We start from the raw sequence: 14,781 nt of genomic DNA on the forward strand, positions 1-14,781 counted from the left end.
CTATAGCATCAGAGCCTCTATAGGTTATCTAAAGATGAAGCTTCAATGCAGAGGAATGACTCCTCTTGATACTTAGTCTTCTCAAAATGAGATCCAGATTCTCACATTGAAAGAGTGAGAATGATTATCTATCTATGTTTGTTATAGCTGTAACCGTACCTTGGTTTGTGCTTTTTTGTAGTCCGTTGGCATCTTCATTGATAAGAGCGATGTCGTCAGGAAAGTCTAGATCAAATAGCGTTGTATTGTTCCATTTTAGGCCAGGTGTACAACTGTCGCATTGTTTTAATCCATAGTCGATGACTAGCATAAACAAAAATGAAGACAGGATGCACCCCTGCCTTATACCTGTCTTGATACCGAATGGCTTACTCAATCTATTTTCCATTTTAATTCAGCATTTTGACGTGGCGTAGAATGCCTTCATAATGTTGATTAATTTTGTTGGAATATTGTTCCACAATTTTCCACATAGTTTCTCTGTTTACACTATTGAATGCCTTTTGAAAGTCCACAAAATTGATGGCAAGACTGCCTTGGAATTCAATTGTGTTCTCAATAATCCATCTCAGGGTGAAAATAGAATCTGTGCATGATCTCCCTTGTCTAAATCCAGATTGTTGTTCACGTAGGATGATATCCATCTTTCCTTTCATTCTGTTCAGGAGGACTGCTGCTAATACTTTTCCTGTGATAGATAAAAGTGTTACTCCCCTCCAATTTGAACAATTATTTGGATCACTTTTCTTTGGTAACTTGATTAGCATACTGAGGGTCTGTTGCGGTTCAAATACAAGACAGCACAAAGCTTTAAGCAAGCAAGCAGGCTGGTTTGCCAACGGGCTGCGCTCCTGTCAGCTTTTCACCCTCTCTTTTATTCTTTCTCTCCCCCCGTGCATTACATACTCCAACAGATAAAAGGAATACACTGGCTTTGTTTAATATTCTTATTTACCAATTTCTGTCTACCGCATTCCTTGCTCTCGGGCCTTGAGCCCAGTCCTGGGAGGCTTCCCACGGTTCATGTCATCTGGGCGAGATTCCAAGGTTCATGCCCTTGAAAGGAGCCGTGTGTGCACTGCTCCTACACAACACTCCGGGTGTGCCCTGAATGTTGCCAAGTGCATGAACCTTGCATGAATGCTACAAGGGTCCATTCTTCCAGTACTTTCTCCCCTGTCCATATTTTGTTGCACAGTGAACAGATGACTGATTCCACGTCTTCACCTCCATATTTAAGCATTTCAGGATGAATGCCATCCAACCCAGATGCCTTGTTATTTTTCAGCTTCTGCAATGCTTTTTTTTAGTAATGGAGAAGATAGGTTTGAGATACAATGCAAAAAATGTAAAGTCATGTTTATGGGGACTACAGGGACAGAAATCAGAAGTGAAGAAGAGAAACTGGAGAAGGTGAACAATTTTACGTATCTTAGAAGTACCATCAGCCAAGATAATCCTAGTTCCGAGGAAATTTGAAGAAGAATCGGGAAGGCAAACACTGCATTTGGAAGACTCAAAAACATCTGGCAACTAATAAACATCTCCCTCAACACAAAACTGAACAAAGCAATTGTTATTGCCATCACAACATATAGCAGTGAGATATGGCAATTTAGCAAGAAAGATAAGCAAAAGCTGGATGCATTTCATCACATATGTCTGAGAAGAATATTGGGAATAACATATAGAGATAGGAAGATGAATGAAGAAGTGAGAAAAATTACTGGACAAGTCACCCTCTCACAAATAATCTACAGAAGAAGACATCAGTGGCTGGGAAGTGTGCTGAAAATGAAAAAAGAACGCTTACCAAATACCACCCTTGAATGGAAGCCAGAAAACTCAAGAATAAATTAAGGAAGATGGCAGATAACATGGACGTGAATAGTTCTGGACCACATCAAGTACCTCAACATGAAATGGCAAAAAGAAAAGGAGGACTTGTGGCACCTTAGAGACTAACCAATTTATTAGAGCATAAGCTTTCGTGAGCTACAGCTCACTTCCTCAGATGCATATCGTGGAAACTGCAGCAGGCTTTATATATACACAGAGAATATGAAACAATACCTACTCCCACCCCACTGTCCTGCTGGTAATAGCTTATCTAAAGTGATCATCAGGTGGGCCATTTCCAGCACAAATTCAGGTTTTCTCACCCTCCACCCACCACACAAATTCACTCTCCTGCTGGTGATAGCCCATCCAAAGTGACAACTCTTTACACAATGTGCATGACAATCAAGTTGGGCTATTTCCTGCAGGAAAGCTTTAAGCAAGCAAGCAGGCTGGTTTGCCAACGGGCTGCGCTCCTGTCAGCTTTTCACCCTCTCTTTTATTCTTTCTCTCCCCCCGTGCATTACATACTCCAACAGATAAAAGGAATACACTGGCTTTGTTTAATATTCTTATTTACCAATTTCTGTCTACCGCATTCCTTGCTCTCGGGCCTTGAGCCCAGTCCTGGGAGGAAATAGCCCAACTTGATTGTCATGCACATTGTGTAAAGAGTTGTCACTTTGGATGGGCTATCACCAGCAGGAGAGTGAATTTGTGTGGTGGGTGGAGGGTGAGAAAACCTGAATTTGTGCTGGAAATGGCCCACCTGATGATCACTTTAGATAAGCTATTACCAGCAGGACAGTGGGGTGGGAGTAGGTATTGTTTCATATTCTCTGTGTATATATAAAGCCTGCTGCAGTTTCCACGATATGCATCTGAGGAAGTGAGCTGTAGCTCACGAAAGCTTATGCTCTAATAAATTGGTTAGTCTCTAAGGTGCCACAAGTCCTCCTTTTCTTTTTGCGAATACAGACTAACACGGCTGCTACTCTGAAACATGAAATGGGAAGATTTGGAGAGAAGGGCAGTTGACAGGCAAGGATGGCAAATGTGGGTAGCCCAATGTGTAGCAAAGCATAGGATGGACTAAGGTCTAACCGTACCTTGCATTGTACATGAAGTGAACTGTGCCAAACAAGTCCTGCACTGAGGTTATATTAAATATAGAAAAGCCAGAACAATCACTGAAAAGTCTAATTTTAAACTGACAAAAGCCAGGGATTTTGGAATTAAGCCTTTTTGTTTTGCCTCTGTGACTTTAATGCATTTTCATGACTAAAAGGTTTTTCTTTCTTTCTTTAGTGCAATTTCAGCTGAAAAAGTAAAAGCTGATAAAGATGTGGCTGCTCCACTGAAGGAACTGGGCCTGAGGATCAGCAAGTTTTTGGTGAGCAGAGGTCCTAGGCAGCTTAATTCCTGCCCTCACACTTAGAATGCAGCCAGAGACTGGGTTTGTGCTTTCTGTTGTTGACGTGGTGTATCTTATCTCCGAAAAAGATAACTGAAGTGTAATCTTTTCTAATTTATCTCCTGCTACCTGGATAAAGAGTTACTTTCTCTATGCTGAGGCTTTTGCCTGCAGTTTTTCTTCTCCGATTCCCAGCTAGACACATACTTCTTTGTGCAGTGAGAGTTTGTCAGATCAAGTCATATTTCTCACAGGTATTTAACTAAAATAATAAGAGCATTAAATTCTGAAGCTCAGTTAAGTTTAATAAGCTGTTTTAATGTTCAGTAGAAGTGAATTTAAGGCTATTTTCAATCCTGATTATTCTAAACTAAGTTATAAGCAAGAACTGAGACAGTAAGCTAAAATTTTCCAAAGTGACTAGTGACGTTTGGGTTCCTTACTATTTGGTGCCTAAATTGTGACTACCTAAAAAGCTGTTTTTCAGGAAGTGCTTAGCGCTTGCCCTTTGAAAATCGTTTTTGTTTTTTTTTAAAGGCATCTCAAACTGGACACTCAAAATCCCATGTCATGTTGGAAAATCCTGACTAATTACCCACAGAATTGGGTTCCTTCTAATCAGAAATAGAACAAGGTGATCAGTTTATGATAGGACCCGTATTTAATTGATCCATTATACTCCTGCTGGAGCTGAACTAGCCACTCCTACATTATTTGAAAACGTACATGTTCTGCTTTCAGAGGAGACCAGTTTACTGACACTTTTTGGAAGAATTTATTCCAAAGGGAAGAGATGCCTGAATATTTGGACAGGTTTCAGAGTAGCAGCCGTGTTAGTCTGTATTTGCAAAAAGAAAAGGAGTACTTGTGGCACCTTAGAGACTAACAAATTTATTTGAGCGTGAGCTGCAGCTCACTTCATCGGATGCATTCAGTGGAAAATTTTCACGAAATTTTCAGCTCACGAAAGCTTATGCTCATATAAATTTGAATATTTGGAGTGACTTTACACCTTTTGATAAACTTAGCTGCCTTGTCTTATTCCTCTCTGCGTCTCTCTCTTGTTTCAGGGGCTGGATGAAGAGCAAAGTGTGCAGCTATTGCAGTGTTATCTTCAAGAGGATTACAGAGGGACCCGGGATTCACTTAAGGTCTGTAGTAGGTGCCTGCATCATGCTACTGTCCCTTTTCCTCCTTAACCCCAGTGGTTCATTGACACACATGGTTGTGCATGATGCTGAAATCCAGATTTGGAAATTATTTTGGGACCTTTCCCCCCTGAATTTCTGATGTTCAGTACATTACAGAACATGAGCTGTCTGGGGTCCAGGTCCAATCTTCTAGTATATCCTGCCTGGTGTGAGTCTGAGATTTATCTGAACTCTTAGCTATAGGAATGTACTGACAGGTGTCTGAGAGAGAGGGGTAGGGGTGAAAAGGGGAAAGAATGAAAGGAGTGAGAGGTAAACTCATGCTTGCAAGTGAGAATCTGTGCTCTGTAACTCTGAAATCTGTCCTCTCACAAGAAATGATGTCTTGTATGCCTTTCATTGGTTTTAGTATGAATTTTTTGGTGACTAGTGTAGGTGCATTAAGGCCACTTCCTTATTCTGTTGTGTTTTGATTGCAGACTGTCCTGCAGGATGAAAGGCAGAGTCAGGCTCTGATGCTGAAGGTCAGTAGTTTTCATTTTTATTTTCATTTTAAAAAGAGGTGTTGGCAAAGAATTAATTTTGTTTGCTATTGGTCAGGAAAAGCTGGGAATGGCTGAAGTGTCCCTTCAGTGTCAAGAGCAAATCTGGGGGGATTTTTCCAATTCATTTGTGAAGTAGTAGTAATACCTTGCTCTTTATATAGTGATTTTCATCTCAAAATGCTTTACAGAAGAGTGGCTGGCCATAGACTAGAACAGCATGAGCAGTTACTCTGTACAGGGACCTTTTGGCTGTGCTGATGGAAATTGGACCATGAAGGAATAAGCACTCCTAGGATATCCACAGCTTTGCATTCATGTGCTTAGTTGTCATCGTAAGAGATGACTTTGGAAAGGGGACTGAAGATCACATCTATGTAGTTATGGATCCAAGAGGATAAAGAGATGAAATCTCATCTCTCCTTGTTTGCTCTACCTTGTTCCTTTCTTTTTCAGTTAGCAATGGAATTATAGAACCTGTTTTAATATATGAAGGGGGTGTGCGTGAACTTGCAAAAGAGTGAACTGGATGCTTTTGTCAGATGACTTAAACTCGGCGCTCCTGACTCACCGCTGTTCGCTGGGCCGTGCTGCCCCCGCCCGGGAATAAGTTGGTCAGGAGGACTCTGTGCAGCCATGGCATTTAAAGATAGTGGCAAAGCACCTGTGGAACAGGAAGTAGCAGTTCACCAAATTAGAATTACCTTGATGAGTTGCAATGTAAAGTCCCTTGAGAAGGTCTGTGCTGACTTGATCAGAGGTGCCAAAGGAAAGAATCTGAAAGTGAAGGGACCTGTTCGCATGCCCACTAAGACTCTGCGAATCACTACTAGGAAAACACCTTGTGGTGAAGGTTCTAAGACCTGGGATTGTTTCCAGATGCGTATCCACAAGCGTCTCATTAAACTATCTAACTGAGTCATGCCATTATGTTGAAGTGTCCATTGTAGGTAGTGCATGGGCGTTGTAAGTTTATAAGCATAGTCACTGCAGTTTGGTGGGAGGCATCAGTGATGAGATAAGGGGAGGGAAGAGAGAGTTAGACACAGCAGCAAGTGATGCTGATGGCATTGTGTTTTCACAGCTTGCTGACTATTACTATGAAGAAAGAATGTGCATTCTGCGCTGTGTCCTCAACCTACTCACTTATTTTCAGGATGAGAGGCACCCCTACATGGTGAATACTTGAACCTTTTCCTGAATCTGATCTCGCTGTTAAGTGACACACTGTCTGTCTGTCTATGCATCTAAAAAGCTTATACATGTGTATGTGTAATGTTTGGGTTATTTTTTGAAAGGCACAATACTCGCAGTGTGTTGAGAAGCTGGACAAGGAACTGGTTCCTAATTACCGGAAACAGTTTGAAGATCTATACAAAGCAGAAGCTCCTACATGGGAAACGCATGGAAATCTCATGGTATTTTGAAAATTATCAAAAATGATCCTTTATCAGAGTTGTACGTTCTTTCTTCACTACCTTGTTGGCTAATTAGTACAAAGTGAATATGCTAAAATGAAATTAACAAGGACATTTTCAGCCTTCTAAGGAACTTAAGGAAATTGTTTCCCTTTGGTAATACTCTGAACACATTTAGTTTCAGGAACTAGGCTCTAATCTTGAGATCTGAACTCTGATCCCCTTTGTAAAAAGCCCATTGAGCTGTCACTAGATCACCAGGGTTTTGGAGTGGTGCATAATCTGTTTTAAGCAGCCAACTCTGTTTACTCGTAGTAGTGTTTTATTTAATTTTTAAATAAAACCTGCAGAATTGTGAAACTGAATCACCTGGCATCCTGGCAACTTGGGTAGTGTCCCCTGGGATAGGGTAGATGTTTTTCCTGTCTTCAGCTCTGTGGGCTGCATAAGGATCACATAATCCCAATGTCACTGATTTTTACCTTAATCCCTTAATGCTATATGTTGTGGGATGCAGCAACTGCCATTGAGGGGTTGACTTTTAAACAGCGTTTCCAGTGTGACGTAAGAGCAGGTTCTCTCACCATTGGAGCAGACTGATTTGCCCCAGTCACTCTCCATTTCAGGTTGCTTCAACTGACATGCTAGTTTCAACATATAACGGTAGGACTCTACTCCTTGTACAGACAGAGCGCCAGGTGTCCCGCTGGTTCGTGCAGTGCCTCCGCGAGCAATCCATGCTCCTAGAAGTCATCTTCCTTTACTATGCATACTTTGAGATGGCACCCGATGAGCTGCTGGCCTTTGCCAGGCTTTTCAAAGAACAGGGATTTGGCTCTAGACAGACCAACAGGCATTTGGTTGATGAAAGCATGGATCACCTGGTAGATCGTATTGGGTAAGTATTGTGTATATGTATGGGATTAGTGTGCAATTGAACAAATCTCTTGTTCAATACAGAATATAGGTGAATTTCATGATGGTGCCCTCCAAAATCGCTATTTGTGTAAACTTTGGCTGGTTATGACCTTTGGTTTAGTTTATAAAAGGTTTCTTCAGATTGGACTGAGACACAGCAAGTGGCTATCTGGGCATTGAAAACCTGCCATGTGGCATGTAACATGGTAGAAATAGGCAGAGGAAGAGGACCATCTTCAAATCAGAATAAATAGCTTTTCTATTTTGTGACTATTCAACCAGCAGTAGATAATTTTGAAGACCTAACTTGTCATTTGTTGGCACATCAAGATCCAAGAATTTATGTTCTTTGGATTATTGCTCTTAATTTCACATAATTTTTTGCTTCATCAAGGGAGTAATAGGTAAATGTAAAGCTGATGGACTTTTCCATTATCCAGCCTTTACTTTCCCCTTTCCTACTGAATCTTTAAATTGAGTTTCTTTTTCTTGCTTTCTTCCCCCTGTCTCCCACTCCAGCTACTTCAGTGCTCTTATCCTGGTGGAGGGCATGGAAATTGACTCCCTCCATGAGCGTGTGTTGGATGATAGGACAGAGGAACATAAATTTGCCAGTAATGGGCATATGCACCAGGTAAACCTTCAATAAGTCTCTTGACATTTGGAGCTCCTCTGTAGTTAGAGATGGTTGTGATTGCCCAAGGTAGAGCTGCGAGAGCTCTGTAGGCAGGACTTGTCTGTGATGTTCTGGGCTTGCAGATCGACTGAACTAACGTCTACATTACAATATGGGGCAAGTAAGAAGGAAATGAATTATTAATTTCTATTTATCTCATAAGAAAGTGGTTTATCTTCAGGGTTTCCCTAAAGGTTTTAGGGAAGGGTAGGGAGGAGCTAAGACATGGTCTTAATATGGACATCAAAATGGGGAGAAATTAAATATCTGCGTTGTAGTATATTTGAAAGATTTTCAGGAAGAAAATACGTGGGAGCTAGAAAAGCACAGTGAGGTCATTGAGTTAAGGAGGAAACCACTGGTGTTGCTCGTGCTCTGACTGATCTTTGCACACCTGACCTGGAATTTCACATTTATTATAATTTCACTGTGACACTTATAACAAAACAACAAACTTCGATTTAAACAAGGGGCTATCCATTATTTTCATTAGAGTTGTGTGTCCTTTATTTTTGTGACCCTCTCACCTCCTTCCCCAAAGTGTATGAATCAGCCTGACAGAAAAAACATGCCAAGCAGTTTCTTCCTGAAAGTACAACTTGTTCAACTCTATAGATCCTTGTTTTTATACAAGACATTTATCTGCATGACTTAGGTGATTATTGGAGCTAAACCTCAGTCAGCTGAGTGCTTGCTGGGTCAGGGCTTCTTTCAGTCTATCTTGATTTCTTTGCTTGTGTTCTGTCCTCTGAGCAGGAAATGGACCATCTGCTGCTGACTTTAGGGGATATCTCTCATCATGCCCCCGTGCTCTTGGCCTGGGCTTTGCTCCGTCACACAGTAACCCCAGAGGAGTCGACCAGTGTGATCAGGCGAATGGGAAGTACTGCTATCCAGCTGAATATATTCCAGTATCTGACAAAACTGCTCCGATCACTCAGCAGTGGGGGGAAGAATGTAAGTTTCTCATTGTCATGTTTGTAGGCTCTTCAGGGTGAGGGGGCTCTATGGTATTGGTAGTGTGAAGATGTGGGGGACGGTAGGTTGGTTAGGCCATTCTTTTTGTAAGTCTAATTCCAGCCCTGAATAGAGCGCTTGGTGAGGTTTTGGCCAGGAAGTGACATCAGTTTTGTTGTTTCAGCTCTTTTCTATATAGAATGGAAGTTAACGAAGTGTTTGTAGGTTTAGAAGGTAAAATAAAAATGTATTTCCCCAAGTCATTCTGCTTGGGACTAGATCTGGCCGGAGAAGGTCCAGGTCTGGCCAGTGATTGGAAAATCTGCTCTTTATATCTATCTGTATGTGTGTCTCAACATTTCAAGAGCCTTGTGCATTGATGCATCTTGGGTCGCTCCTGTTCTGTGCCTGTGGAACACAATAATTTTGCTTAGTCTCCTAAGGGCTGTGTAATGTTTTGGTCTGATTCTGTTTGTTGGGATTAGTCTGGAGGTAGCTGTGTGGTGTTTAGTGGACTGTGAGAGACGGAAGATCAAAGAGGATAATCTGGTGGTCCCTTCTGGCCCTAAACTCTATAACTTCATGAGCGTTCTGTACTATTATACTTATCTTGTTTATTAAGTTGACTCCACAGATGCAGCAATTGCAGCTTTTGGCTTCTGACACCATTTTCCACAGTTTTAGCAGACACTGTCATTTACAAGAATAAACTATTCCAAAGCTCCAGTAGCTGTCAGTCAGCCATACACTGGTGGAAGGAGAGCCCTCCCATTTTTCTGACCATTGAGTGTTTCTTGATATGATTGTTTTGAAGAGGATTCTCGGCCGGCGTGGGGCGGGGCAGGGTGGCTTTAGACAGATTGACTCATAAAAATGTAGGTGGTTTTGTGTGGCACTTCACTACCTGCTGTCTTCCCATAGATACATGGGCTAGTGCCCGAGGTGGGGAGCTGTGAAGCTGGTGATCCCCTCTCTTATATACCTGCAGAAAGGGACAGTGGCTCAGAGACACACGTCCATGATGTGCTAAGGAAACTGAGGGCTGTTGCATGTGTTCTGTAATGAACTATACCTGGTTCTTGAATAGGGTTTATAGTCTCCACCATCACTCACTGACCTGTCTTTTGCATTACAGTGTACTGCCAGCACAGCTTGCATGTGTATTTATGGGCTGCTTTCCTTTGTTCTGACCTCGCTGGAATTACATACGTTAGGCAATCAGCAGGTAAGTGTCAAAGGCTCATTGTGTCCCTTATCTTATTTATTATAACCTATCATAATTTAACATTCAAAAACTGGCCACCTGTACTCTGGGTGCAAATTCTGTGTTTGAAATTGTATCCACTGCACGATTTAGGTAGACCGTTCTGAAAGTGCGGCCCACTGTGTTTTACTCCAAATGCATAACACAAGCTTTATGGTTCTTCCAACTCTGAAAACTGTCAACATCTCTGCTGGGTACTGATTAAAGATACAGAGTAGTGTTTCTTACATTTTGATGGGCTAATGGTTTCAGAGCAAATGCTGGAGTATTGGTCAGAAGGAAATGGGGATATGATGTATCATAATGGCACTGAGCTCCTAGGGTGTGGAGGACAGTATACTCTCTATTACTTCCATAACAGATTTACCATATCCCATGCCAGTCAGTTCATTGGCAGTGAGTGTGGTTTTAGAGAGAGTTGATGTGTATTTGGGTAAAATTGGCTTGTGTATTTTCTCCTATTTAGCTTAGGGTGTGCAGTTCCAATTTAGGGAATGACTGTTGCCACACTGTTTGGAGTGGCTCACAACTGTGGGTGCCTGCCTCAGGGCTGAATGTCAAAAGCAGGACACAGACACCAAACTGGTGGTACGTTCTGTAATTAAATTACTTCAACTCAGTTCCAAATGTGAACTCTTGGATCACTGTAACAGTCTTACAGTGAAGTCACAGACAATCTATCTTGCCACCCAGACAAACTGGACTTAGTGATATATGGTCACTTATGTAAAAAATCACAAATATCCAAGTTACTTCCAGTCCCCAGAGACCAGTCACTCACTCAGGTCAAGTTGCATTCTAGTTCTCACACCAAAGACAACGCTAGTAGCTAATTTTGTAGTAAACTAACTATAGGTTTATTGGTTAAGAAAAGGAAATGCATTACTGAGAGGCTAAAGCAGGTGAAATATATATTTAGGTGAGTGAGTCACAGTCTTCAATTCCAAATGGTGGTAGAGATGTAATAAACTGCTAGTTTCCCAAAAGTCTTTTCAGGTTACCCATATTGCTCTGGATCTCTGTATCAGGTACCATTCCCTGTCATAGTCCAAACGGTCTAGAGATCCCGGCTCTTTCCCTGAATCCATACTTACAGCTTCTTTTCACAGAAAATAAGCAGACACTGTGCTCTTTCTTTAATTGGTGGAGAGAGTCGAGTGCATTTAGAGTCTTTGATCTCTGATCATCACGCACAATGACCACTTGCCTTCAAATGCACACAGATTAGTATTTTCCTGCTAAAGTTCTTCATCTGCATTACACAAAGCTTTTTTCTCATTTGATGGGTTATTTAGTTACAGGAGTATATACAATGTAAATATTTGCTATTACATTGTAACAGGATACAGATAAGTGAAAACAATACATGTAACATCCCATAGTTTCCATGAAGTGTAAACCTCAAATACATACTTATACAATTAAGAACCACTGTAATCTGCACTAATACACAAGTGAATTGGCCTGGAAGTTTGGCATGAGCTCGCACTTGGTCTGCCAGCATCACAAATGTTACTGTATTGAACCCTGGATTCCAAAGGAGGTGACAAGACTTGGTTTGGAAGGAAACTGTCAAGTATAAAGTAATTTTCATTTCTCCCCACCCCCTTTCCTTTGAAGGACATCATTGATTCAGCCTGTGAAGTTCTAGCGGCTTCCAGCATTCCCCAGCTCTTCTGGAGGACTGTGAGTACATAGGGACTTCTTTGGCCTTTCCTGCTTGCTTGCATACCCAGTTGAAATATGCCCTTTTAAGAAAGAAATGGGGTGTTGATATTGCCCTGGTTGTAGTTTCTAGCAGGGCTTGTAGAGCTAGTTTTCATTTGCATTTCTTATATGGCTTGCCCTTAGCCCCTCCCCCCCATCCTGTTAAGGTACAGTCTGTGGCTGCACTGCTGATCCTGAAACAAGTTGTAATTTACATGGTAATTTAAGGTATGGCTGGGATTGTGTGGGTGAACATTTGCTTCCGATTGCAATCAGCTACAGGAGAATTAAATGCTAGAACAACACTGTGTGGTGATATTGCTCTTGTCACGGAAATGGCTGAGATGTAGTGGTGTCAGAGATTAAAAGTCAGTTTCCCTTGCATAAAACCTTTAATCATGCTTCATTACAGATTTGCTCGTCCATTTCCATTTCACCTTCCTAAATTATAACAGGCACTCTCTCTCACCCAGGGTTATTAACACTAGTTGCGCATCACAGCAAAACTAAGGGCTGGAGTGATGCTTTTGTTCATGCTTAATAGTAGGTGTATGTTCCATAGAGATGAAATTAGTGGTCTTTTGAATGGAGCCATTTGCTTAACGTTTAACAACAAGAGGCAGGAAATAGCGGAAACCAGGCATCTCTCATCGCCACCTGGCTCTGATGAGATTTACTGGGAATTTGCTTTGTTAATTTGAGAAGTTTAACTTTCCACTAAGGGTCAATGAATGATTCAAATAGTTGAATGTTGTTTTTTCTCTAAACCTTTGGATGCTAGGATTTGTAGATGCAACATGAATGTTCCAGCAGCAGGAGCTCTAAGCACATCCCTTGCTAAAGTTGCTTTGCTGCATTGACCCGGCAGAAGAATCATGTTGATCATTTTTTGTTTAGTAACAGTTTTTCTTTTGTCTCCCCATGGCCAGGAGCCAACCGCAGGTCTGGGTATTATCCTGGACAGTGTGTGTGGGATGTTCCCACATCTTCTTTCTCCTCTTCTGCAGCTGCTCAAAGCCCTTGTATCGGATAAATCTACTGCAAAAAAGGTATGGAACCTGGCCTGAAATCTGGCAGACAGTTTATATCTGCACAGAAAAGGAACATTGTGTCTGACCCTCTCCTTTTGCTTTGTACACACATCCAATCCTTGACGCCTTGGGTAACAACCATCAACCTTTTGGCCAAAGAGGTCTGGACAGGACTTTCTTCTGAGCCTGCCAGAAGGGTTGCTGTTGCATGATATAGGGCACACACTCTCTCTAGTACTGAATTTGCTGCCTTCATAGCACTGACAATCCTAGGGATCAAGATAATAGGAACTGAACCCAGGTCTCCCACGTGGCATTGTAGAGTAATGTTGCTTGGGCCTCAAACGTATTTTATGCTTTGTAACTACCTCCTGCTCTGATGATTAATAGGATGGTTCAGGGAGGCTAACACAAAAAACAAAGTTCTGAGTATAACTCAGTTGCTGTTTTATGACGTGCAATCAGTAGACAAGAGTTCCAAGTAATTTAGACACCAGATGATAAACTGGGGAAGCAAGGATTTCATTGCAACTTTATGGGAGCCACTTTGCCAGAACCCAAAACTGAAGCACTACTCATAGGTTGTGACAATTCCCTTGTGTCAGGATGCTATCTTTTAGTGCTTTACTTGTAATTAGTTCCTGTCTTCCTGATTCAGTAGTTCAGAGAGAAGTTATTTGGGCAATTCCATGGGGACAGGATGTTGGTATTTCTGCTTCAGTAAGAGTTGGCATGTTGGAAGGAGACTGTGCATTTCAAGTAAACTTACCTATCCCTAGAAATGGCCTGGCTTAATAGTTCCTTAGAACGCTCTAGTTCTCTGGCTGTATTCTGTAGCTCTCTCCGTTTGCAGGTGTACAGTTTCCTGGATAAAATGTCCTTCTACATTGAGTTGTACAAACACAAGCCTCCTGATGTGATCTCACATGAAGATGGCACCCTTTGGAGAAGGCAGGTGCCAAAGCTTCTCTATCCCCTGGGTAAGGAAATATGGTGGGTTCATTCACCCTTGGAACACTTTCAGATCTAGTCTTTTATTAACCAAATTGCTTACAGGTTTTAATTGTGAAGACTGGCTTCTTATCACATTCGGAAGCTCCTGACTTTGTTTTTGTTTCACTTTTTCCTCCCCCTCCCTTAGGGCTGGGCCAGACAAACCTACGAATACCTCAGGGAACAGTGGGTCAGGTGATGCTGGATGACCAGGCATACTTAGTACGATGGGAATATTCCTACAGCAGCTGGACATTGTTCACCTGCGAAATTGAGATGCTGCTCCATGTTGTATCGACAGCGGGTGAGGCAAGAGGGGAATTGGGGTGGATGTTATGGGGGAGAGAGGAGTGTGACGTATTAGTAACATTAACATAAGATGAAAAAAATAGAGTAATTTCAGTGGGATTGAAATGGGTCCTAGGCACATTCTCCACTTCCACTGGAACAAGTCTGCCGCTGAATGTTGCAGAAGGGCGTTGTGGCTGAGTCTAGCACCACATTGGTGACTGTGACAAGGGGAGGGAAGCAAATACTAGAGAAGAGGAGTAAGGAGAACTGGAGAGATAGGAGGAGGAAGAAAGGAGAGAAAGAAAGTAGGAGAGAGAGGAGAGAGTCAAATACAGCAGGAGGTGGAAAGGTTTCATTTTTTGTATCATACTGCCTCCATAAACGATATCAGGAGGTGGTAAGTGCTTATAGGGAGCTGGGCATATTTAAGATGAGAGAAAAATGAGCATGAACCTTTTAAAATATTACCCCCCCTCACATTTCTGTCATTGGTCATTTGAGGGACATGGTCCCAGTTTAATCAATTACTGTATTGTACCCTGGAAAGTAGACGTTCCCTTCATTAGAGTTGTGGAGTAAT

General features: G+C 41.9%; 1 protein-coding gene across 4 annotated transcripts in view; it reads left to right on the forward strand.

Annotated features, from left to right (window-relative positions):
- Window positions 1–14,781, forward strand: part of NUP188 (nucleoporin 188) — a 47,442-nt gene that overhangs the window by 5,046 nt on the left and 27,615 nt on the right. For all 4 annotated transcript variants that reach the window (XM_084650385.1, XM_084650387.1, XM_084650386.1 and 1 more), the window contains exons 4-16: window positions 3,148–3,232; window positions 4,324–4,404; window positions 4,884–4,928; window positions 6,031–6,123; window positions 6,245–6,364; window positions 7,051–7,262; window positions 7,802–7,916; window positions 8,715–8,915; window positions 10,051–10,140; window positions 11,800–11,865; window positions 12,816–12,935; window positions 13,771–13,897; window positions 14,059–14,214. In XM_084650385.1, coding sequence (XP_084506511.1) covers window positions 3,148–3,232; window positions 4,324–4,404; window positions 4,884–4,928; window positions 6,031–6,123; window positions 6,245–6,364; window positions 7,051–7,262; window positions 7,802–7,916; window positions 8,715–8,915; window positions 10,051–10,140; window positions 11,800–11,865; window positions 12,816–12,935; window positions 13,771–13,897; window positions 14,059–14,214 — 1,511 coding nt within the window. The remainder of the gene's footprint in view (window positions 1–3,147; window positions 3,233–4,323; window positions 4,405–4,883; window positions 4,929–6,030; window positions 6,124–6,244; window positions 6,365–7,050; window positions 7,263–7,801; window positions 7,917–8,714; window positions 8,916–10,050; window positions 10,141–11,799; window positions 11,866–12,815; window positions 12,936–13,770; window positions 13,898–14,058; window positions 14,215–14,781) is intronic.

Source organism: Lepidochelys olivacea (genome assembly GCF_965140295.1).
Source record: "Lepidochelys olivacea isolate rLepOli2 genome assembly, chromosome: 16".
In the NCBI taxonomy this organism is placed as follows: domain Eukaryota; kingdom Metazoa; phylum Chordata; order Testudines; family Cheloniidae; genus Lepidochelys; species Lepidochelys olivacea.